This window comes from Hemiscyllium ocellatum, chromosome 18 (genome assembly GCF_020745735.1).
Source record: "Hemiscyllium ocellatum isolate sHemOce1 chromosome 18, sHemOce1.pat.X.cur, whole genome shotgun sequence".
NCBI lineage: Eukaryota > Metazoa > Chordata > Chondrichthyes > Orectolobiformes > Hemiscylliidae > Hemiscyllium > Hemiscyllium ocellatum.
This window is the reverse complement of record NC_083418.1, coordinates 31,911,870-31,937,923: the sequence shown is the minus strand read 5'-3', so window position 1 is coordinate 31,937,923 and position 26,054 is coordinate 31,911,870. Positions and strand designations below refer to the sequence as shown.

General features: G+C 39.4%; 2 protein-coding genes across 3 annotated transcripts in view; both read right to left on the bottom strand.

Moving 5' to 3' along the window:
• The window catches only part of LOC132824287 (inner centromere protein-like), a 63,980-nt gene extending 61,164 nt beyond the window's left edge, over positions 1–2,816 (bottom strand). The window contains exon 1 of the mRNA XM_060838629.1: positions 2,694–2,816. The gene's annotated coding sequence lies outside the window, so the exon portion shown is untranslated. The remainder of the gene's footprint in view (positions 1–2,693) is intronic.
• Positions 2,817–5,029: 2,213 nt separating this feature from the next.
• The window catches only part of LOC132824402 (inner centromere protein A-like), a 40,771-nt gene continuing 19,746 nt past the window's right edge, over positions 5,030–26,054 (bottom strand). The window contains exons 7-19 of one of the 2 annotated variants that reach the window (XM_060838829.1): positions 25,632–25,701; positions 25,407–25,524; positions 23,938–24,001; positions 22,476–22,593; positions 19,814–19,948; positions 19,479–19,588; positions 17,181–17,301; positions 16,928–17,050; positions 15,393–15,586; positions 14,987–15,128; positions 9,775–9,981; positions 7,464–7,623; positions 5,030–6,460 (exon numbers count right to left, since the gene is read on the bottom strand). In XM_060838829.1, the coding sequence (XP_060694812.1) occupies positions 6,252–6,460; positions 7,464–7,623; positions 9,775–9,981; positions 14,987–15,128; positions 15,393–15,586; positions 16,928–17,050; positions 17,181–17,301; positions 19,479–19,588; positions 19,814–19,948; positions 22,476–22,593; positions 23,938–24,001; positions 25,407–25,524; positions 25,632–25,701 (1,771 nt within the window). In that variant the 3' untranslated portion in view covers positions 5,030–6,251. The remainder of the gene's footprint in view (positions 6,461–7,463; positions 7,624–9,774; positions 9,982–14,986; positions 15,129–15,392; positions 15,587–16,927; positions 17,051–17,180; positions 17,302–19,478; positions 19,589–19,813; positions 19,949–22,475; positions 22,594–23,937; positions 24,002–25,406; positions 25,525–25,631; positions 25,702–26,054) is intronic. The other variant, XM_060838830.1, reaches the window with a different exon arrangement.

Genomic DNA, 26,054 nt, shown 5'->3' with positions numbered 1-26,054 from the left:
TGAAACAAAAGCAAAGCATTGGTGGAGAGAAAAAGTTCATGTTTTGAATTCAGTATTATACTTCAGGAAGAGGAAAGATACAGACAAAGACATTGTTGATAATGTAAGAGAGAGGAGTCAATACTGGATAGGGTGCTAATAACACATTTAAATGGTTGAAAAAAAATCATTTGGCTGTGCCTATACAAAATAGAACCTAGGGGTTTGGCACAAATAAACATGGAGAACAAAAATTCTGAAGTGATTAAACTCAACTTTGGAGTCCTAAAGTTGAAGGTGCCAAGGGCAGAGCTGTTGTTGTTCTTCCAATTTGGATGAAAGTTCACAACACTACTACAACAGGTCAGAGACAGAAATGTGAACATGGTAGGGTGTTGAAGTAGCAAGGCCATTTTTAACAGACAGAAACAATTGCTCAGCAAAGCAGTCACCCAGTTAACATTTCTGTCCCCTCTACACAGAGGGGTGACATATAGAACAACCTTTGTTACTTATTCCTTCCACATTTATTCCCATTTAAAATAAAACTCAAGTTTAACATTCAGCAGAGACAACCAAGACTTCCTCTATAAAATCAACACATACATTGAAGTCGTATTCAATCGCTCATCTCAATTTGCCAGAGTGTTGTGGGAATAGCAAACGAAGCAGGTGGGTGTGGATTCATTGTAAATCAAGCCTTATAAAAAGGTAACCAATGACAATTACAAGTTTCCTAAGTTGAAGAGCTTCTTGGTCAAGCTTATACATCACTTATCTACCCCAGTCTATAAGATGTCATCAGCAAATTATTAATCAATCGTATTCGTCCATTCCATCCTGGCATTTGTAGGATTATTATTCATTGTAGCAGCTTTCAACAGACAGCAAAAAAGAACAATTACAGCAAGGTGGCGGGTACACAGAAGTACATAAAAGACTGCTTAAAAACTGTGGAAACTTTATAATAAACAAATTAATTAAACCAAGCCTCAAGTGGGTGCTGCGTTATTGCTCAGAGATGGCATTATTCCTCCCAGCGTGACCAGCTCCCCGCGCTGCTGAGGCCACTCTAGGAGGAGGGAGTACATCAGGACCCAGAGAGCTGACACCCTCTCACCTCCAAGAAGCGGCGGTCCAGAGATAGCCCTCACCCCGGTAACAGACACTTACCAGACCATCCCAAACAACCACCAGCTGCAAGTTTCGCACCCTTTTAACTTTTAAAGTCAGCGGTCGTGACAGAGCGAACCAATAACAGGTGTCAGAACGTGCGTAACGTTACCCACCGCCTCGACGATACTGCGCAGTCTCGTTAGAGCAGTGTGTGAAAGAATAGACCAGTGCCTTTAAAAAGGAAGTGTTGTAATTAAGTCTGATTCCGCTTCGTTTATCGTGTGCTATTATCCCGCATTGAAAGTTTGTGTTCTTTACAGACAAATTAAGGCGATAGTAAAGTCAAGGCTGTGTTCAAACATCAAAGGAATACTTTATTTGACATTAATATTAACTATATCCGTTAATCTGATATTATTTTGCATATGCATTCCTTATTTGGTCCGGAACAGTTTTGTGTAATTATACAATTGTTTTACATTTGTCATTATTTCACCCTGTTGCCGAAAGTTCATTAACTCATTCTTATGGGCAATAATTTTCTTTGTTGTTTCACTAAGTGTTTGATTTTACTAAAATGTATATCCTAAAAATAACAAGGAACCCTCTGTACAATAAATAATCATGGATATATAAACTTTTTGCTTATATTAGGTAACGACGAATCGATCTGCTTCGTGTGTTCAAGCGAAGTTCACCAATTTAAGACTTTCAGACTAGATTGGTAGAAAGCATAAATGGGTTTCTGTTTTCAACTAGTCACTACTTATTACAATAACTTATTCCAGCTACAGCTAAACAGTCCTAAACTATTGGCATATGACATTAAGAATCAAGCGTCGTGCTGGAAAACCACAGGAGGTCAGATAGCATCAGAGAAGGAGAATCAACGTTTCAGGCATAAGCCTTTCAACCGGAAACTAATTAAGTATACTCATACATATAAAATAGGTTATTGACTGGGGGGTGGAAGAAGAACTGGAAGGTGAGTTCAGTAGTCTTGCTCCGCTATTGATGAGAGATGAATATGCATATAGGTTTACTTGCTGAGCTGGAAGGTTCATTTTCAGACATTTTGACACCCTACTAGGTAACATCTTCCGTGAGGCTCCAGTCAAAGCACTGCTATGTTTCCTGCTTTCTATTTATGTTTGGTTTGCCTTGAGTTAGTGATGTCATATCTTGTCTTTTTTCCCCTCGGGGAAAAAGGCAATATGTTTGTTGAGAGAGCGCTGGTTGGACAGCTGACTAGCACATTGCCTCAATTGTCTTTTCCCAAATGCTTCCACTAGTTGGTGAGAAAGACAAAATAGCTAGCTCCCTTAAAAGTAATGTTACGACGGCTGGAGGAGGAGCGCCTCATCTTCCGCCTGGGAACCCTCCAACCACAAGGTATGAATTCAGATTTCTCCAGCTTCCTCATTTCCCCTCCCCCCACCTTGTCTCAGTCGGTTCCCTCAACTCAGCACCGCCCTCCTAACCTGCAATCCTCTTCCTGACCTCTCCGCCCCCACCCCACTCCGGCCTATCACCCTCACCTTGACCTCCTTCCACCTATCCCACCTCCATCGCCCCTCCCCCTAGTCCCTCCTCCCTACCTTTTATCTCAGCCGGCTTGGCTCTCTCTCTCTTATTCCTGATGAAGGGCTTATGCTCGAAACGTCGAATTCTCTATTCCTGAGATGCTGCCTAACCTGCTGTGCTTTGACCAGCAACACATTTGCAGCTGTGATCTCCAGCATCTGCAGACCTCATTTTTTATTCATTTCAGTTAAAGGTCATATACCTGTTGCAGGAAATAAACTGGTTTTCATTCTGTTTGCAGTCAAAACTCATGTAGACAAATGAAAGTGAACAGTCTCTCTAAAACATTCACAGCTCTAAACATTTCAATTATCTAAAAACCAAGTACACAGGCAAAAAGTCTTATCATTGACAACTAGGCACTAGTTCCTGGACCAGTCAACTTCTTGGGGTCAATAAAAGCTATATCAGTACAGTTGTTAATGTGATACCTCCAATGGCTATCCGATTATTTGTTGCCAAAAGTACATCAACCCTGTCAGATTGTGTTTTTTTTAACCCTCATCCACGCCATCAAAAAAAATTCAATAACTTAACGAGAGCTACAAAACTCCAAGCTGAATAAACAACTTCAAGATTTTTCTTGAGGTACAGAATTTAAAATGAGCTGAAGAAAACAAATTAATGCTTTTAAACTGTCAGAGGAAATATTTCAGAAATGTGTTAACTTTGCTCCTCAATCTATTTTTGGGGGTGGTAAAAGACTGCTGGTCCCTTCCCCTAAACAAGGGATTCAGCTTTGGGTACCTGTTAATCAGCCACTTTTCATAGATGGTAGTTTTGATTTCTCCTCATAGCTGTTAAGTGCTGTCAAAGTCTACGCACTACTTTCTTAAAAAGGTTTTGTTACCCCTATTATTAGCCTTTTATCCCAGCTACCAACAGTTATCATGAAGCAGTCAGCTTGCATTGAAAAAATAGACTTATGTGCACTCTGGGAATTCAGGATACACAGATAACGATGCAAGTGCCTTGAAACCAGTTCAGAGAACTCATTCCCATGTAATCTGGTAAGAGTGTGTTGTCTTGAGGAAAAAAAGTCAGAAGACAAGTTTTATAATTGCTGGAATATAGATTTGAGCTGCCATAATTTTATATAATAGCAGAATAGGCTCAAAGGGTTGTATACCTGTTTATATTTTGTATTGGTGCCTCTCATTCCACTTCCTGAAGAAAATTTTACATAGCCACATTTTGATGGAGAAAAAAATGTAAATATCATTGGTAAGCTGCCAGAGTCAAAGGTGTTGCCCATTCCTAAATTACCCTTTCAATTGAACGGCTTGCTTAACCATTGCAGGACTATATTTGGAGTCAACCACAGTATGATGGGTCTGAAATCACAAATTAGTGCACTTTGTGTCCTTTAAGTTAAAAGACAAAGATTAAAGATGTTTTCAAAATATCAGAAAGCACTCAGACAGATGGAAAGTTGAGTTCTAAAGAAAAGGCATGCATATGCTATTAACAGAACAACAAACAAAACATTTTAAATTAGTCCTTTCAGATGCAGGCCTGATCCTCCATGACAGCATAGATACTTTGAAGGCTCATTGCAAATTTGGTATTTTGTGACTTTGCAGTATGGTTCAGCTTCAAGACGGAGTAGAATGAATTCATTGACAGAGAGCAAAGACAGTGGTTTCAGGTCATTCCAATACTGTATATGGAGAGAATTTCTGCTTATCCCAAGTTTGAAATTGTCAATGTATATTTAAGTACTGAAGATAAAATGTAGTTACATATACAAGGGGCAACGTATCACTGAGAATTGATGGTAGTCTTGTACAGCATTCCTTTCCAAGGCAGAATTGCCACAAGATGGAGGGATAGAATGTAGCTAAATAGGTAAATTTGTAAATCTTGGAGACACCTACAGCCAGCAGTAAGAGGTTTTGGCTGACCAGGAAAAATCACATGGTGTTGTCACAGTGCCAAACCTTCAGATAAAAGGCTCCACACCATGAACAATCATTCTCTACTACCACACATTAAGTGGCAATATTCCATATTTGAATCACCAGCAATACCAGAATGTCACCTTTATCAGGCAAATACACTCTTCCCCCTCCATCTCAAGGTAGAATTTGAATAACCCCAGACATGAACAAAACATCAACTCCATGCATCAATGAAAGTGATATCAGAAAAAAAATCAGGAGGCCAGTGTTTTACAAACATTTCCAATTCACAGCATTGGCTCATTATTGCACTTTAAACTACTGTGACATTAACTTCAAGAATGAGTTCAAGGCACCACTTAGTGTATGTTTTTTTTCTACAAAAAAGGTAGATATCTTCATTTAACATGACCCCTTTTACAAGATTTTTAAAAATAAAAACATTGCCATACAGGTCCAATCATTTAATGATGCTGGTCAGACAGAGATTCATTGCACAAGAGATACTGACAGTTTAGACTTTTATCGTACTTGAAGTCAAAGTGAACCCAAAGTTCAAACCTCTCAGCAACAGTAAGGACAGCATTAACATTTAACAGTTGACAGACATTTTATTGCTAACATGCTCTTAAAAGAATAAATTTTCAGGATACAGTTCCATGGGTGTTAAGATATCTTATCCAAATAACGGTCCTGCACCAGAATTTAAGTAGCATTTATTTCTTGTTGTAGAGACGAAAAACACAAGCAAGCCTATTCTTGTCCTCAGACCTCCCCATGGACATATCCAAGGCAACAAGAAAAGTCAGTCGAATTCAAACATTTCACAAAACAATGAAGCTGATTTAGACAGTAAAGTGTCACTCAGCACAGACAAGTAACTGGACAACTGTCTTTTAGATTTATGGTTTCTTTCCAATCTTTTGAAATTTGCAATCAGAAGCTTCCAAGTATTTCTTTTTAAAAAGCAGTACTAGGATTAAGGCTCCTTTTAAGCAATAGGGAGTACCTACAATAATCCAAGAAATCAAACAACAAAATGTCTGCAGTGGAAATGCTGGATTTCTCTGTGTTCAAGATATGGACTAGAACTTAGCTCATTTCAGGCACTTTGGTCTCAGGTCAAGTAAACTGTCAAACCTCCCAATGTCTTAGTCATGGCTGGATCAAAGTTTAAAAAAAAATCTTACCAAGATGCCCTTCCATCCTGTTTCCCCACATCAACTATTAGCTTGCTAACTAAAACCACCTGTTAGACATGACTATTTGTCCCCTTTCCTGTGCCAATTACAAACCAAACCAATTAGAAACTTTTCAAACTCATTACACAGAGGCACCTCAACAAAATTTTATCACCTCAGGCAGCACTGGATTTAAATCTTCACCCAAAGTAAAAAAAAAGATTCAAAAGTAATTAAAACTACCCAAATAGATATCCTTAATATTACAAGGTTAAAAACCTCAAAGCAAACCCAGACTTAAAAAAGGCTCCTGAGAAACAGTTGACCAGTTTTCCATTTGAAGTTTTTATCTCCTAAAGTATATACAAACACAAAAAGAAAGAGAGCTAGCAAAGTCACAACATCAAGTTTGTCAATGATTAAGGTATAGAGCAGAAGACAGATTCACACTGTACAATAGTTGGAATGCCACTCTAAGATAGAGGGACAGTCAGTATTTCAGAAGGCCATAAGGTATATTCCTCATGCTGCTCGATACTGGTGGTGAATGCCACACTGCAGAACTGGTCCGTTTCAGGTAACGTGGCTTGATTTTGCCAAAGATGCTCCTAAGATCAGGAGGTTGAATGACACCAAAGAATTTGTCCACATCAAATGGGTGGTAATACTGCTTTATAAGGGCTTGCTGCAATGGTTTACCTGGTGGCAGAGAAACATATTTCATTACAGTTAAACATAATATACAAATACTGGAAAATTGTCACCACAACTCTTCAGACTCAAAGTACAAACTGACTTCAGATTTGAAAAAAAAGAGTAGGATCTGGATGATGCAAGTAAAAGGTTAATCCCCAGGTGGCATACTGCGGCAACAATAACATCAGATCAAGCTGTTTGAGGCTGCTCTTTGTAACAAAGCAATGACAGGTCCCTCAATGGGTCTTCAATTAGAATGCCAGAAAGATGCACACAGAATAGTTATTTATTTTGATAATACATTTAAACCAAAGAAAGGAGTGTTGTAGGACTAGGGGGAAGGAGACAAAGAACAGTTATGCCTATGCTGGATAATGAAAAGCAGCATGTAGTAATCCAATATGAATCCAAGTATTTAGAATAATTTGCAATATATTAACTAAAATTGGTCAACTCAGCAGATGCCAAGTTTCAAACATGAAACCCTGTATTTGTGGGGATCATTCTGTAAGCTTGTTCAGTCAGCAAGTAATTCTTCAGTAAACAAAAATTTCCTCAACAATTAATGCCCTCAAAAAGGAGAATCCTCTTCATTGATGCCTATTGCAGTTTGATCTGGTAAGTGACAATTACAGCCTGTGGTTTCATTTTGCTGAAGGAGGAGATACCTGCAAGGATAGGCCAAAATAGTGTAAAGTAATGGATTAAACTTCTTAGTTATGTCTATACTCACTTAACTATAAAAGGTTCTAAAGTATTTGTTTGAAGCAATCACACCCTCATTAGGTCAGCATTGCATGTTGTTACAGACAATATAGCATGTGGGGTGAAGCAGGGTGCTCGTCAGAAAATATAGTTCATTGTCACATTGTCCCAAAATTTCAAGTGTACAAGCATCAGCTATCACAATTAATAACTTGCAGTTGCCATGACCGGTTCAATTAAAGGCTGTAAACTTTCCATTTCATTACACACAAAATGTTTTCTTCCTAAATCAATTACTTACCGTTAGCCCAAGCAGGGATTGGTTTACGTGGTGCTCCCTCATCATCTGTAGAATCATCACTGTTCAGATCCATTCCATAGTTGTCTAAAGTTACTTTTGGCATCTTGAATTTTGAATAGTTATTGGGAGTCATGGCATATGATTCTGGGGCTGGAGAGTGCTAGAAAACAAGTACATTTGTCAAATCTCAATTACTGCACGATCAACAAGTTTCCATCCAGACTCAAATTGAACTAGTTTTGAGGGCATATGCATGGGTTCAGTATTGAAAGTTATCCCCAAAACTTTGTTCTTATCTCAACTGAAGGCAACTGACATTATGGGTCAGAACCTAAAGCCATGCATGAGTTCAAGTGTCTCAGCAACAGCATGCATCCAAGTTTTGCAACTTTCCGTCCAAAAGGTCCACAAGTCAAACGATAAAACTAATTAACATCTGCAAGATTTAGCAGACAAGTTTAAATTATAAGAGTATTGGAGACCAAGGCCATAGGAGGGAAAAATAGCAAAACAATGTAAAATTAGAAGTAGATTTAAAATAAAGCAGTAACAAAAAAAATTAACATACATACTTTAGTTTAGTAGCTTTTTGAGCAGGGCAATTAAATTGGGAGAAAATGGACAGGCAAAAATGAAGTTGATGAGGTAGCTCTCCCAATTAATGGATGAAATAAACAATCTTAGCTGCACTTCCACACAAATGAAGCCAAGAGATAAGAGCATAAAATAATTGTGAAAATGCTTCGACGTCTTTTCATGGCGAGATAGGTAACAATTGAGAAGACAAATTTACAGTTACACCATGTCATGGTTAGCTTTGAAAATAAACTTACTACCTCAACAGTTCTTTGAAAAGAATTAAATCAGGCCTCAACACTTTTTCCACACCAGACGGAGTACCTGTCTGAAACACTAAGGCCAAGGATTTCTTTCCCAGAAAATCAATCAAGAGAAGGTATAACTAGCAAGAAACAAAAATCTTCATCCTCAAAAGAAAAAAAAAAGAAAAAAAAATACAGACCTTCAGATGCAAGGAAAGAGCTATCATAATGGGCAATAATGAAGCAGATGATAAAAGGTTGCTGGAAACAAGGGTTAACAAGAGTATAGATAGGAAGGCTATTCTGAGGAAAGATCAAATGAGCTAAGGTTTAATGTTCTCTGGAGTTATGAAAGACTGATTCACTGAATCGCTGGAGTCTATAATTAAAGGGAATATAGATCATTCTAAGACAACACACATTTTGTTAACACGAATTGGCTATAATGCAATTGACAAGTTGTGGACCTTTTGATAATGCAAGCTTTTTACTGAATGGGCATAGCGATTTTCTATTCACAATCTTCCATTACGTAATTTTCTATAGCATGTTGCTGAGGAACACAACTGTCGAGACATAGAACAACCTCTATGACATAGTAGAGCAAAATGATATCTACAAAGTGTGCATGCATACAAGTCGATTAGAAAATATCTGTAGTATGGTATCCTAAGTAACCCTGCAGTGAATACCTGGAGCAGAGATGATTGGCCTCCAACAACCATAATCATCTTCCATTGTGAAGAGAGTTTTTGCCCAAATTCCCATTCACTTTCCTGTTTCTCAGGCATCTTAATACTACATGCTGTCAAAAGGCCAGGGGCCTTTCAGAACCTAAAACTAAACACCAGTAAGCAGGTTATTGCTAATTCAAGTGCCACTTAATAGAATTGTTGACAACACTTTGATAATGGAAAGTGGACTGATGGAAGACAAACTGGGCTGGATTAGATTTATTGTGGTTTTTGTGGACAGGAAATCCCACAGTAATTTTCGACATTATCAAGCAGAAAACAGCAATGGAGCTGGACTAGAATAACTAGCTCTGGAGCACAAGTCTTTAGTATTATTGCCAGAACACTGCAAAACATTTGGGCGGTAACAATTTTTGGCATTCAGCTGTTTATTGCTAACATGAAGAGTGAATCAAATTTGCCAAACATTGGCATGCAATGCTGGTAAACTCAGGAGGCGGGGTGGATCATCTAGTCAGCACTTCTGGCCTACAAGGGGTTTGCAAATATTCAGCCTCATCTTAGTTGATGATGTTAAATATACTTTTGGCCCAATGAAAGGAATCCAAAAAAGGAAATAGGGAGAGGAAATTGGATTTAATTAATTTCCACAACAATCTTATTGAATGGCAGAGCAAATTTGGTGGCTGTACTTCTGTTCCCGTTTCTCTTGTTTGTCTAATCTGGGCTGACACTTCTGTCTAGTACTGAAGACATTGCATGATCAAAGATGTGTTTCAAATACTGTTAACTCACATGCACTTCCACAGTCACATTCAACATATTTTTACTGGTGACCTCCTTCTCTGCTTTCTGGTCTTGCTCTTCCTTCCATTTTCTCTCTTCAGCTTCACGAAGTTTCTTCTCTTTTTCTTGTTGCTCAGACTCCAGTCTTTCCTGCTCTTTTCTAATTCTCTCTTTTTCTAAACGCTGCTTTTCCAACTCTGCCAAACGCTGCTCTTCCTACAAGATGCAAATATAAACTCAAAGTTAAGAATCACCACGTTAATAAAAAGTCACAATTGTTCAAATACTTCCAATGGGGAAATGGGATTAAGCCCAATAATGGAATTTGATTTGCTTTGTACTAGCAGAGAAACATAAAACCTAGTGATCTGAAAAAGATTAATGTGGAGAAGTGGATACTAAAATGGATTTAATTCCTTCCAAGCCTCTTTCCTCCCAGTGAGGCAGAACAGCAGCAGCCAGAGCTTCATTGAAATTAGGTCATTTAACCAAATCGCTTTTTGTTGGTGAAGAAAAGGCACTATTATTCCATTAAATTTTGTCCTCAATTTATTACCCAACAGTTTTATAAAACTAAGAAACTCCAAAGAGAGTTTCCTCCTGTTGAGCGATTTAACACACTCGCACTTCTCCACAGGAAAGAAAGGAGTTAACTTAACATAGTCAGCAACAATTCACCCCAAGACTTTCTGACAAACATTCAGCAAATAAACAGAGTGGCAATTGGAGGGATACTGAATTGAATTGTTTAACAAACATAGCAACTTTTGAGACGCATTATGGTCAGTGGTAGTGTCCTACTTCTGGACCAGGAGGCCTCAGTTCAAGTCCCACTCACTCCAGACAGGTGTCATTACATGTCTGAACAGGTTGATTTTAAAAAAACCTTTTCAGCAACCTTGTGAAGAGAGATCAACGTCAGCATCTTTTTCCATTACCGGATTCAAAAAGATAACAAAATCTACCTTCTGAAACTGAATTTTCAACTGTTGAAAGGGGATAGATGCATATTTAAATATGACATTTTAATAATACACACTGCAAAAATCCAACTCTTAATTATACTGATAATTTACTGTGTAATGACACTACAAAAATTTGCCTTTTCAAGAATTCACTGTCACGGCGTGGGCATTGCTGGCTAAGCTAGCACTTATTATTTTGCACTAATTGTCCTGGTGGCGATGGTTGTAGTATGGTCAAGTTGCCTTCTGGAAATGCGGTAGTCCATTTGGAATACGTATACTATGCTATTAGCAAGGGAGCTCCAGGATTTTGAACCAGTGAAGGAAATAAGGAACTGCAGTATAGTACAAAGTCAGGATGGTGTATGGCTTGGAGGGAAATTTGCAGGTGGCAGCATTCCCATGCCCTTGCTTTCTTTGTCCTTCTAGGTTACAGAGATCACTGGTTCAGAAGAGACTGGTTGGAAGAGCTTTGATGAGTTGCTAAACTGCATCTGATAGATGACCCACACGATTGCAGTGGTGGAGGGAGTGAAGATTAAAAGGTTGTAACAAGTGTTACAGTTTTCTTGCTTCTATGTGGATCAAGGTCTGTGCATAGTAGCAAGTTCCAGAATTGTATGTCAATGCTGCAAAGAGTGTTGGCATACCAAACACCTCAGTGACTGTGCACATGCACAACTTACAACAAAAGTTTTGTTGCAAAACCAAAACAGATCGCTTTTCCAGGATAGTATCAAGGTAGCGTTGATCACATTCTTCAAAGTCTTGACTTGGAGTTGAGATGATAGGCAGGATTGGAAGTCAGGATGCAAGCTACTTGCTGCAGAATTCCTTCCCCATGCAAGCAGAATTTAAATGTCTGGTTTTAAAATCCCCAAGCCCAACATTTTCCAGGTTTTGCTGCATTTAGACAAACTGCTTCATTATCCAAAAAGGAGTTGCAAATGATGCTAAACCATGTAATCAATGAAGATCCTTCTCTCTATCACAAGGTCAGAAGTGAGGCGATTGATGAAGGACAGACTTCTGCATTGATCTCCTAGGCCTGAGATGATTGACTGACAACCATTAACATCTTCCTTTGTGCAAGGTATGACTGTAACAAAAAGTATTCTCCAGATTCCATCAACTTAAACTTTTATTTAGGCTCCTTGATGCCATACTTGCTTAAATGCTGCCTTGATGTCAAAGGCAACCCCTATCATTTCACCTTTGGAACTTAACTCTTCCAGACTTGCAGGTCTGTACCAAGATGAAGGGCTGAAGCTCAGTCAACTTGACTGAACCAAAATGTAGCTGAAAATGTGTTGCTGGAAAAGCGAAGCAGGTCAGGCAGCATCCAAGGAACAAGAAATTCGACGTTTCGGGCATAAGCCCTTCTTCAGGAATGGTGTATGATAGCAGATGTTTAAATGCCAATGCACTTTCCACCATTTTGCTAATGAAGCAGTAATTGGACAGGTTGGATTTGTTTTTAAAATTCGCTCATACGCCAAATCAACATTTTTCTCCCCATACCCAATTTCACTGGAGAAAGCCGCATGAGCAGGCTTCATTTCATCATGTTGCAGCCCTGGAGATTTAGGAACATCTGGAGCGTTGTCAGAAAGGGAGTGTTGTTATTGCATCAAAATTCCAAAGGAACATTGATTTAGATGCAGGTCAGGACAGTGCTGGAAACAACTTGTAGGAAGTGGTGTTCCTTCACATCTGTTGCTCCAGTCTTCCTAGATGATACAGATCAAAGTTTTGAAAGATGCTATTGAAAGGAGAGTTTTTAAATCTATGTAGAGTATCTGCCAGGTAAAAACAATGACTGCAGATGCTGGAAACCAGATTCTGGATCAGTAGTGCTGGAAGAGCACAGCAGTTCAGGCAGCATCCAACAAGCAGCAAAAATCGACGTTTCGGGCAAAAGCCCTTCATCAGGAATAAAGGCAGAGATACTGAAGCGTGGAGAGATAAGCTGGGGAGGGTGGAGCATAGAGTACTATGGGAGAGTGGGGGAGGAGATGAAGGTGATAGGTCAGGGAGGAGAGGGTGGAGTGGATAGGTGGAAAATAAGATAGGCAGGTCGGACAAGTCATGGGGACAGTGCTGAACTGGAAGTTTGAAACTAGGATGAGGTGGGGGAAGGGGAAATGAGAAAGCTGTTGAAGTCCACATTGATGCCATGGGGTTGAAGTGTTCTGAGGCAGAAGATGAGGCGTTCTTCCTCCAGGCATCTGGTGGTGAGGGAGCAACGGTGAAGGAGGCCCAGGACCTCCATGTCCTCGGCAGAGTGAGAGGGGGAGTTGAAATGTTGGGCCACGGGGCGGTGTGGTTGATTGGTGCGGGTGTCTCAGAGATGTTCCCTAAAGCGGTCTGCTAGGAGGCATCCAGTCTGCCCAGTGTAGAGGAGACTGCATCGGGAACAACAGATACAATAAATGATATTTAGTGGATGTGCAGGTAAAACTTTGATGGATGTAGAAGGCTCCTTTAGGGCCTTGGGTAGAGGTGAGGGAGGTGGTGTGGGCACAGGTTTTTACAGTTCCTGCAGTGGCAAGGGAAAGTGCCAGGATGGGAGGATGGGTTGTAGGGGGGCGTGGGCCTGACCAGGTAGTCACGGAGGGAATGGTCTTTGTGGAAGGCGGAAAGGGGTGGGGAGGGAAATACATCCCTGGTTGGGGGTCTTTTTGCGGGTGGGGGAAATATCGGCAGATGATTTGGTTTATGCGAAGGCTTGTAGGGTGGAAGGTGAGCACCAGGGACGTTCTGTCCTTGTTACAGTTGGAGGGGTGGGGTCTGAGGGCTGAGGTGTGGGATGTGGACGAGATGCATTGGAAGGCATCTTTAACCATGTGGGAAGGGAAATTGCGGTCTCTACAGAAGGAGGCCATCTGGTGTGTTCTATGGTGGAACTGGTCCTCCTGGGAGCAGATACGGTGGAATTGGGAATATGGGATGGCATTTTTGCAATAGGTAGGGTGGGAAGAGGTGTAATCCAGGTAGCTGTGGGAGTCGGTGGGTTTGTAAAAAATGTCAGTGTCAAGTCAGTCATCATTAATGGAGAGGTCCAGGAAGGGGAGGGAGGTGTCAGAGATGGTCCAGGTAAATTTAAGGTCAGGGTGGAATGTGTTGGTGAAGTTGATGAATTGCTCAACCTCCTCACGGGAGCACGAGGTGGCACTAATGCAGTCTTCAATGTAGCGGAAGAAGAGGTGGGGAGTGGTGCCGGTGTAATTATGGAAGATCAACTGTTCTACGTAGCCAACAAAGAAAAGGAGAAATTGTTAAGGGTGAGGAACAGTTCGGCCAAACGAATGAGTGTGTCGGTGGAAGGGTACTGTTGGGGACGTCTGGAGAGGAAAAAACGGAGGGCTCGGAGGCCCTGGTCATGGCGAATGGAGGTGTAGAGGTTTTGGGTATCTGCCACCACTGTGGCGATGAAGAAAAGAGGGAATCGTGAAAGCTAGTGGGGTGCCAAACATCCTGGGTGGTGTCAAGCTTCAATGTTATTGGAGTTCATCCAGGCAAGCAGAGAGTATTCATCACTCCTGACTGCACCTTTAGGTGGACAGTCAGATATCAGTTAATTGAAGAATTCCTAACTTTTGATCTGCTCTTTGATCTGAACTTGTAGCCACATTTAATTGATTGGTCAATTGAGTTTGTGGGCAATAGTAACATCCAGGAATGTTGATAGTAGGAAGGCTTCAGTGATTGTAATGCTATTAGTTGCCATAGGGCATTGATTAGATTCACCCTTGTTGGGTACGGTCATTGCTTGGCACTTCTGTTTTTTACGTGCAGGACATAATTGTCCACCACCATTCATTTAGGAATGTTAGAAGATTACAGAGTTTAAATATGGTATGATGATTGTGTAATTACTTATTTCTGTCGAGCACATGCTGCTCAGTATGCAAATAGTCCTGTATAGTAATTATAGCAGGTGCACTCATCATTTTTACGAATACCTGGCACTGCCTATGTGCTTCCTTCCTGCACTTTTGACTGAACAAAACTGGAAAGATTAGCATTTATAGCACATTATTATCCATAACTCTGGCTTGCTGGACTATATCATTATGCAGTAGAAAGTCAACCAGATTGATGTGGAACAAAGCCAAAGGCCAGACAGCTGTGGAGTTTTTCCAAGTTACAAATTGCCAGCTTCATTGTCACTTTATCATATTTGAAATACTAATACTAGTGATGGCTGTGTGAGCAAGTGGAAACAAGTGCAGCGAAGGGGGAGATCCCGTTACCCATTTTCTCTCTTTCTCCTGCACTTCTTGGCGAAGCTTTTCCTTTTCTCGTTGAGCCTGGAGTGCAGCATCCTCCCGTGCTGTTCGCTCCATCTCCCGCTGTAATTGAAGGGCCTTTTCTTTCTCCAGTCGTTCACGTTCTCTGTTAAGAGAAAGTGTACTACTTATTCTAGATCTTGCACAAATCTAATTGAAGCAATGTTTAACAATCTACTAATTTGAACTCTGAATTGGGTCTCTCCTTCCAAACTTGGCATTTGTTTTTTAAGTAACAGTTAAGAAACATTTCACACAAGAGTTAAAATAAAAGATAATGATTTAAGAATACCATAACAGGTGGTCATGTGGGTTTCTGATTAAAAAAAAAGTTTCTCTGGAGAGGGGGATGCAGAACTTTGTTACATACTTCTCCGCCCGAATGCTCTCTTCTTCCTTTTTTCGTTCCCGCTCCCTATCTGCAGCCAGCTGCAGCTCATGCAATCGCTCTCTTTCCAACTCAGCTTGCCGTTGTTCTTGAAGCTTTCTAGCTTCTGCCATTTTACGTTGCCTCTCCAGTTCTTCCTCCTTCTTGCGCTGCTGCAGCTCTCTGCGTTCTTCCTCCTGCAAGAAACATTTGAATGCCTTTATACCTGGCATCAAGACTTGGAATCACTATTAGAATATGTACCATATGTCAGTGATATGGTTAACTTTACTGAACAGACATTACTTTTTAGTAGATCTGATGTGGAGGAGGTGCTGGTGTTGGACTGGGGTGGACAAAGTTAAAAATCACAACACCAGGTTCTCGTCCAACAGGTTCATTTGGAAGTACTAGGTTTCAGAGTGCTGCTCCTACTTACCTGATGAAGGAACAGTGCTCTGAAACCTAGTACTTCCAAATAAACACACTGGATGAGAACCTACCATTACGAGTTTTAACTCTGATCTGAATTGAGCTTTGCAAGACATCGAAACAGTGGAGTGGAGCATAACAAAAAAAATCCACAGAAGATAAATTTAAAAAAATCAAAAAAAAACTTAGTCCTCTAATAAATGACTTACCACTCAAAACAGATATGATTTAGAGGAGATAGACAGCATTGTTTTCAAACAGCAGAACACAGGAAGAGCATGTAATGAATGATGAATACAAACCATAATGAAGTGAAGCTTAAATAATTAAATCAAATATTCACATTAAAATCAAACTTAAGCCTGGTGTAATGACACTATCACTTTAAGGTGGTGTATTTGGTCTTTTTTGGAAAGGAGATTGAGACAGAGCCACCAAGCATTCCATTCCAAGCCAACAAAGTAAAGTTTCAGGCACCTTGGCTTTTTCTTTCCAAAAAGTTGGAACGATAGAAGCAGCATGAAGGAATGGGGTCCAGCTGCCACAGAACCAGAATTTGTGTTTAGCATTCAAGAGTTGCTGCATCCTTCAAGCTGGGTTCTGTTAGTCCTCTCTCTCTCGCTCTCTTACAGCTAGAAGGTTGGGATCTCTTCCTGCAGCTAGAATGGTCTCACATTCAGTCTATTTTAAGGAATTGTCTGGCAAGTTTGTGTATGGGACGTAACTATTGGAATAGTTGATGTTTCATTATTAAACAATTATTCTGTTAAGTTTCAACAATATAGAGTTAAATTATTCCAAATCTTTGTATTTTAGTTTAGTGTAAGAAAAAAAACAGTTTTGCTTTAAGCTTGAATTGCATCTGAAACATATCCCCTTATACTTCTCTTTAAAATAAAAAAAAAGACAGTTGGGGGTCTATGCTACCTTAATATAATTTTGAAGGGGGCTGGTCTGGTTCATAACACTAATAGTGAGACATGCTTATAAGAAAAAATTCCTTGATTAAAGTATCAAGTAACAGAACTGTAACCAAGTCAAATTTACATGGCAAAAGTGAAATAGCTAAGCTTTTTTTAAAAATAAAAAAAGTACAGTGGCCACACCAGCTGTTGCAGTTTCTTATTTCGGGCTTCCTCCTCTTGCCGCCTTCGAGCTTCTGCTTCCTCCATCCTCTTGGCAGCAACTTTTCTTTTTGCTTTCTCTTCAGCAAATCTTTCCTTACGAATCTGTAAAGCAGTATAGAATCCTAGGTTAATCCCTTGATACAATGTGCGTATTCACTCAAAGGAATGGTAAATCTTTCCAACTTGGTTGATTCTTCACTTCTGTCATTAGGCAGCATCAGAATTGACATACCTTTGCATTCTTTTCGTTAATTTGAGCAAACTTCTGCTCAATTTTCTTGATCTTTTCTTCCTCTTGTTGTTGAACTCTGGAACGAGTTTCCAAAACTCGCTTTACTTGCATTTCCCGCTTCCTAGGACAAAACATTCCATAAAGCTTCAAATAACAGTTTATTCCATATCCCTATAACCACCTAACATTAGCATGAGTGAATGAAAACTAGGGTTAATTCATTCCATAGGTCAGCCACATTATTTTGGAATCACGGAGGGGAATGAGATGGTTTCAAGTTTCTTTTTGCTCAAATGGTGAAAGAAACCAAGATTAAAAAAAAGTCAAAAAGGTATCAAACTCAAATTGTTCACAAGGGGAAGATACACAAAAGCCCATCTTGTACATTTTTTTTGACAAACAAATTCTAATTTCCATGATATTTCTAGGCATAATAATTCCACATTTTTAATTTACGGAAGCCTCCTTTAGTCTTCAAGCTCCCGAATGGCACTGCTGGTGTTTCCCTGTCCCCTCAGTCAATGTCAACCAAAAGTTAATCATACCAAATAATATTCCAGTTCTATTAAGAGTCTCTTTAAATCATGTCCCTACAGTATTGAGTGGCAAGTTATCAAAATGATTTTTCATTCAGTAGCCCAGAGGCTGTCAACATTCAAATTGATTTAGATAGCATGGCTGTCCTCAAAACACTAATCTCCACATACCCTCCAACTGACAAAACATCAAGCTGGTTGAAACCATGTTCCAACTCACTTGCTACTTCATAACGACCTGTTTAGTTCATCTATTGTGTCTTCAATCTCAACATCCAAATGATGAAATCTCCCTGAGCGAAATCTACCTTTGAATCAAAAGGATAGTAAAACAGGCAGAGGCAAATCACTAGCAGGTTCTTCATGATAAACCACATGTGTAAACTATGATGTGGAATGCCCTTGTTAACCAATTTTGAGTCAAGATAAGCATGTCACAATCAAATTCCACTACTGGACTTCAGTATAAACTCCAAATGCACTTACATACAAATGTTGCATGTTATGAAGATATGGCATGGTGGCTCAGTGCTAAGCACTGCTGCCTTACAGCACAAGAGTTTTAGGTTTGACTCCAGCCTCAATCTGTGGGGCGTTTGAATGTTCTCCTAGTATCAGCGGGAGTCTCCTCTAGGTGGTCTGGTTTCCTCCCACAGTCCAAAGATGTTCAGATTGGGTGTCTTCAGGGATGTGCAGGCTAAGTGGCCTAGCCATGGGATTTTAGGAAAGATGGGGGCTGGGGTTGGGGACACTACAGGTTAAGGTGGACTAGATGATCTGCTCCCACCTTGCAGGGATTCTGCAATATGCCCTCTACTACACAATAGCAATCTAATCACCTTACATTCAGCAAACATTACCGATTACTGGATTCAAATGACTTGAGTTCACTAAAAAAAGAGAACAAATTTTCCTGTTGAGCATTAAAAAAAAGGATAGAGACATTAAATGACTTCTGGGCAGCACAAATTGTTATTTTTAGCCTAAATATAGCTTTTATTGTTTTCAAGCCCAAAGCTATCTTCCAACCTGAGCCCATTTTGCTTTCTTAAAAAGGATCTTGCAGATTCCATTTGACTGAGCTCTTCCAGTCAGCATTAAAAAAAAAGTCAAAATTGTATGACCAAGTGTTCAACAGACCACGAGTTTGACACTGCAGTTAAGCCAGTGTCAAAATAAGCATTAAATAGCATTGCAATTGATCAGCTGTTGAATTGACTGCAACTTCCTAGTTGCATTTGTACAAGAATCAATTAGGAGGTGGTATATCTCAGTAGGAAGAATAAAGAGATCATGTAAAGTTGGATGATAATCTAAACCAAATACATCTCTATGACTCTAAGGCATCTGGGGAGGTACTGATACAAAGGGACTTTGGTTTTGTGGAGTCTGTTTATTGCACTACAGTACATTCCAAATAGCTTATTGGACTTGCAGAAGCAGCAGTTCATCATGCTACTAAAATACAGGGTCCTTCTCAGAATACAAAATTAAGAAAGAGTTGTTAAAGTTGCATAAAATTTTGATTAGACCATATTTTGAGCACAAAACAGTTTCATTCTTCCTGCTATAAAATTTAGACAAAACGTTTCTTAGCCTGCAGCAAAATACAGGGAGTTTCATAAAAAGGTGGTCGCTTCAGGACAAAAGAAAACTAGTCTAACAGAGAATGCTTCTAAAATTATGCTCATGATAGATATTCTCACCCCTCCCCCAAAAGCTGATAGTGTCATTTGATATAAATTCTGACATGTTTGCTTACTTTTTAAACTCTTCCATTTTGCGTTTCTTCTCTTCCTCCACCTTTTGTATCCTTTCTTCCTCTTGCTCTCGTTTCTTCTTTAGATTTGCCAGACGAGCTTTCTCTTGTTCCTAAAATAGAGTGTGGTAGGCAAGCAAACACTGATTGCATAGATACATTAAGATATTGTACCATTTCTTTGATAGTAAATTTTAAGCAAATATTTCCTAAAAAAGGAAAATTTTTAATAAACTTAGATGTAGTACCACAAAACTTTTCACGAGCAGTCACTTGGACAATGATTGCATTTTTTCACATACAAGACTAAATATCTTCAGAAGGCAGAATACACATACCTTGGGATCAACTTTCATTGGAGTGTTGCGTTTAATAAAGGACTTAACTACTGTGCGGCCAACAGACACTGGGGTCATCAGCAATTGATTCTTTTGAACTGCATGGAGGAAGCTTTTGTGCTTTGGTCGAACCACCTACCGGAATGAAAAGTTGGTCTCTGTCATATGTAGGAATTAGGGAATGGGTGTAATTCATGTTCAGAATTTACCTCAAGAGCAAATAACAGTCAGATATCCAGCACAGCAAACCAGATACAATAAATTAATGTAGTCCTGTTTGCCAACATTTGGCCTATCTCCCTCTAAACTCTTCCTATTCGTTAGGGAGTTTGGAGAAGCTTTTGTAGCTCACGTAGAGGTTCTGGATGTAGGTTTGCTAGCTGAGCTGGAAGGTTAGTTCTCAGATGTTTCATCACCATACTAGGTAATGTCATCAGTGAGCCTCCAGATGAAGCATGGGTGACATGGCCTGCTTTATATTTGTGTTTACGTTTCCTTGAGTTGGTCACATTTCCTGTTTTTTTTGTCCTCAGTGGGTGGTAAATGGGATCCAAGTCAATGTGTTTGTTGATAGAGATCTGATTGGAATGCCATGCTTCTAGGTATTCTTATGCGTGTCTGTTTGGCTTATCCTAGGATGAATGTGTTGTCCCAGTCGAAGTGGTGTCCTTCCTCATCCGTATTTAAGGATACTAGAGAGAGTGGATCATGTTTTTGTGCTTAGTTAATGTTAATGAATCCTGGTGGCTAGTTTGCTGCCTGTTGGTCCAACATAGTGTGTTGGAGTTCTTCCAAGGTATTTTGTAAATGACATTAGTTTTGCTAGGAAAAGGACAAAGACCTAACCAAATAGAAAGCAGGTTATGCCACCTGTGCGTCATCTGAAGGTTCACCGATGTTACTAGTATGATGATGAAACATCTGAAAACAAACCTTCCAGCTCAGTGAGCAAACCTACATCTTCCTATTTATATCATTTAGATACCTTTTGAATGTTGTAACTGTACCAGCCTCTATCGCCTCCTCTGACAGCTCATTCCATAAATGCACCACCCTCTGCATGAAAGAGTTGACACCTAGGGCTACCTTTTAAGTGTAGAAAAACATTTAACTTTATTCAGCTTGGCTCTGTAGACATTGAATCTTTTGAAGTTTATGCGAACTTCATTTTATGTCTTGCAGCATTTAAACTTTACTAGTATCAAGCAATAATTGAATAGCGTAGTATGGAAGCAGTAAATCAACATATTGCAAGGGCTCGGACCAAACATTTTTTCATCTGAATTAGAATTTGTTTAAGTACCAAAGGCAAATCAAAAAGTCTATTGTTGGAAAAAGCAGAACATACCTTCAAAAGAACTGTCCCTATTGCTCACCCATGCCAAACTGGCTAACTGAAGCACAAGTTGAAAACAGAAAATTTAAGTAAACAAGAAGTCACAAAAATCGAGGACGCTAAATCAAGAAGTGACAAGTAATATGCAGTTGCTCCAAAGTAGTTAGAAATTAGAAGTAGTTTTTAAAAAGTCAAGAAAGGACCATTAGAAGTGTCCATTTAGAATATGTGGATGCTAATATGATTAAAGTGACTATACTGCGGTATTTGTCTATTTAGTCTTAAATTTAATCTGATGGTTCTGCCAGTATTTTCCTCAGGGTATCATTCCACCACACAAATGTAGTGTCTTCGGATTTCATCTGCAGTCTCAATAAGTACTTAACTTTTCACAGCAATTTTCAAATTTTAAAAAAAAGAGATAATTATGAAGTTTCTTCACTACCAGTCACCCTCAGAACCTGCAGCACTCTGTTCTGTTTACTCTAAATATAGTATTGCTGTTTAATAAACATCAGTTCCAAATTTTAAAAAGTCTGCAATAGTAATCTCTTTAGGACTGCAACAAACTAAATAGTCTACACTTTGCGTCCCCTCTTTTGTCTAAATATATTTAGTGTGACTGGACTTATTGTTCCAATTCTTCTACACCCACAAGAAAAATAAATTATTCAACTAGATATTTTTAAAAACAAAAACTCTAGTTTCAAGGACATCTTTAGGACACCAGCTTTATTTGATTAATAAATTTGAGGTTGCAAGCTTACTGCTGGAACTTTAACTAGTCCTTTTGGATTATTGGACCCACTCTCTCAATTACCAGTTCAGAAATAGGATTACCATAGGAGCCAAGAGGTCAAAAGATAATGGCATTTGTTCTCAAATTCTGAAGAGAGAAAATTTATGATGATCAACCATTACTAGATGGCAGATAACCCCACATGGCCAACAAAGGGGCTGACAGAGACTAGATGCTGTGATCACACACGGGAACCTGAATTCATTTGATCTATAAACAATTGACAGCAAAATAAGAAATAACAGGGCCCAATGATAGATTTGTGAAAGAGGAAGAAAACCAGGAGAATAAGAACTATCAATATCAGCCAATATAACCAGGAAGGAAAGAAAGTGGTCAACAGTTTAGTGAGAACAGAAAATAGTTCTGGGCAACAGGAGAAATTAGAGAAAATTTGCTGGTTCACAACTAGAGTCGAGAAATAGGCTTGACTTTATTAACTAAAGTCAGATGGGAAACAGTAGATGGGTGGTCTTAATCAGATTGATACATGTGTTAGGAGATCCCTGCACTGTGTTTAGACTTACTTTGCTGGCTGCAAGGTCTGGTGAAGGGGTCTTCTTTCTTTGTGGAAAGTCATCAGTTTCTAATTCTTCATTGTAATTACACACATTTGCCACTGCACGCTTGTAACTACGTTTCCGCCTAAGAAACCACAACACAAGTTAATGACACTGCAAATAATATCATTACAATATGATCTATTGCTCTATTTTAATTTACACCTGGCTTTGCAACAAAGCTATTCAAACACAGTCTATTAACCTTAAAAAAAAACAACAAAGGACTGTTTCTGAAATACAGCATCTGCAAAGAGAAATCACTGAAAAAGCTCAGGTTTGGCAGCATCCGTAAAGAGAAATCAGTTAGTATTCTGGGTCCGGTTCAGAGGAAGGATAACCAGACATGATACGTTAACTTTGACTTCTCTTCACAGATGCTACCAGACCTGCTGAGCTTTTCCAGCAACTTCTGCTTTTGTTTCTATCATGAACATTCAAGGATCAAGCCAAGTAAAGTATTATCCTGATAAATCTGAAACCAATTCAGGCAAATTCAGCTGAAAAGAAACCAACATACATTATATGCAAGCAAGCCTACTCAACACCACATCTAAGAAAGAATCTTTGAAAAGGAACACTGAAGAGGTTATTTCTCCTCCTGAAAAACTCCAATAATTAACAATATACAACGTTCTTTTAAGAAATATGCCCACTAGCGATGCTGCCTTCAGGCTGAGCTGCAACAAACCAAATAATCCCTGTGCAAGACGGTCTCTTAAAATCAAAGAGAGGCTACAACTTCAAGGCAAAAAAAAAATGGCAAAACCATTTGAAAGTACATGGTTTAAATTAGATTCCCCTACAGTGTGGGCTTGTTGGGTCAAATGGGCTGTTTCCACACTGTCCCTCTGAGTAACCGACCCAGACCCATTTCCATGGGCAATTTAGCATGGCCAATTCACATGACCTGCACATCTTTGGACTGTGGAAGGAAACCAGAGCACCTGGAGGACACATGCAGACACATGGAGAGAATGTGTGTGAAGCTTGCACAGTCACCAGAGGCTGCAGGAGACATTCTTCCTCCAAGTGTTCGTGTCCTTGGGGTAGTGGAAGGGGGCATTGAAGTGGTCAGCCACAGAGTTGGTCCACAAGTGTCATTCCTGATGAAGGGCTTATGCCCAAATGTCAATTCTTCTGCTCCTCGAATGGCACCTGACCAGCTGTGTTTTTCCAGTGCCATACTTTCCAACACACTCAGCCTATTTCAGAATTCTAGATACCATCTTTGAACTTTGAAACATTCTCTTGCTTGTATTGTGTCCCACTAAATCACCTGAAAGGTTAACAATTTAATTGTTGCACATTTTGGAGCCAAACGCCAGTAGTAGTGGAGTACCAGCTCAAGTCACACTTCAAAGCTGCATGTAGCTACAAGCCAATAAAGTTAAACCAATGGCAGGCAGGAATCTCAAAAGATACTTACTCAACATTCTGGCCATCAAGAAAAACTGGTTCGTCAGAATCACTGCTCTCTGTGATAAGATAACCTGTATTAATACACCAAATGCTAATAGACATCACATGTTCTCTATTTAAACTGCAGTATCCTTCGAGCAGGACCAGTTGGCTTAACGGTCAAGAAATTAACATGCAGATGGTAGTTATCATTACTGTCAGCAACACTGCATTCACCATGACTACTACAGTGGTGACTGTTGAACAACCACATGACCCACATTCCCTCTGAACAGCACATGGCACAGTCACTGAGGGCTCCCACTGCAATGAGCATGCTGACATCTCTAGCATTGACTTCCATTTCTGATAGTTGCTGACACGCAGATAGGAGATCATGCAGATGAATATTAGCAGGAACACTGCTTGTGACAACCAAGATCACAGATTGTGGCACTGCCATTTCAATTTTCACATCTACTGTTGTCCTTTTTAATTAGTCAACCTTCTCATCATGCTGAAATATTCTGAACTATCCTAATGTGGTACCTTTTAGCACATTTAGATTTCCAGAAAATATTTTACATCAACTGGCCATAGTTTAAGTCTACACTGTTGGTTTGTTACTTCAAGGAATGTTCAGACAGGATTGCTCCGTCTTAATCAACACTTTTTCAAAATTTAATAAGTATTCCTGCACATCCAGTAACTACATCATTTATAAATCTCATTATGTTTTAGAACATAACTATTCTTGGAAGATTTGACTAGTGCATCCACTATCTCTGTAGGTACTTCATTATCCTAAGAGGTCCAGGGCACTTTTCAGCTTTTAACCTCATTAGTTTTCCCTAGCACTTTCTCTCTAGATAATTATTGCTTCTTTCTCCTCATACTCTTGCTCCAGGCTCTAGTATTGTTGGAACGTCACCCTTACCATGAAGGCTGTTCAAAGTATTTATTGAACTCCTCTGCCATTGTCTCATGAGCCAATGTTCACTTTGACCTCTTTTTTGTATATTTAAGGAAGTAAGCTTTTGCTAGTCTTATTGGCAAGTTTTCCCTCTTGCTTTTGTCAGTTTAAAAAACTCAATCCTCTGGATCACCACAACTCTTTGCAACATTGGATTTTGTCCCCCAATTCCTCCCCACCCCTCAAATTTAAAGCTATCCTCAACTTCCCTGGTTAACCACAATTGATCACATTAGAATCTCTGACTCTCACTGGGATACTATTTGTTGCAAGCCATTTGTTAAACATCTGCCATTGTTTGCATTTCTCCTTAGAAATATTACCAAGTCACTGCTGGAGGGTAAATATTTTAGGAAGATCGATTCTAATTTTCAAAACCTTTTCTAAATGTTTAACCCATTCTAATGGCTTGAGATCAGTAAAACAAATCTTCCCCCCCCCCCACCAAAAAAGTGCAGTGAACTTAATGCTCATTATAAAATGAAAGCACAGCTTATTGAAGTTGTAAAATTGAATTTATATACCTTTCTGAACTTTAGAAGTTCTACATGTTTCTACATTAGCTGACACTTCCTTCTCTTGATTGTTCATGGCAGTTTTCATGACACTTCGTGTGCATCTACGTTCTTGATTTTCAGAAACCTGCACAAAGTGAAGCAGCTTACTTTACACATTTACCGAAACAGAAAAAGTTCATGTACAGAAGTTAAACTTTTTAAATTAAAAAAATGCCAATTCTTAAAACCTACCTTAGTAGCTGATTGCTCATCTTCCTTTCGCTCTTCAGTTTTAAGTGGAGCACCAGAACATTCTTCAACTCTGAGTGATTTAAAACAAAAATTGTTCAAGCTTCCAAAATGAAACAGTTTGCAACAATGTGAGCCAAAGGATCTGCTCTTAATCTTAGTTTCATCAGCTTAGCTATGGAGATGGGAATAAGTCTTTCCACATGCAAAACAAAAATAGACAAATTAGAGATTCTGCTCAGTTGTACAGGTTTACAGAGCACACAATGCCCAGAAAAGAGCCAACAGAACAAATGATGCATCGAAGAGGTACCCTGATATTTTGTAATGAAAAGAATCTTCAAACTACTTTTTGTGTGGTGCACAAAACAGCCCAAAAGCCCCAAGATGAACTGATCACCATTTGTAAATTCCATTTCTCATGTT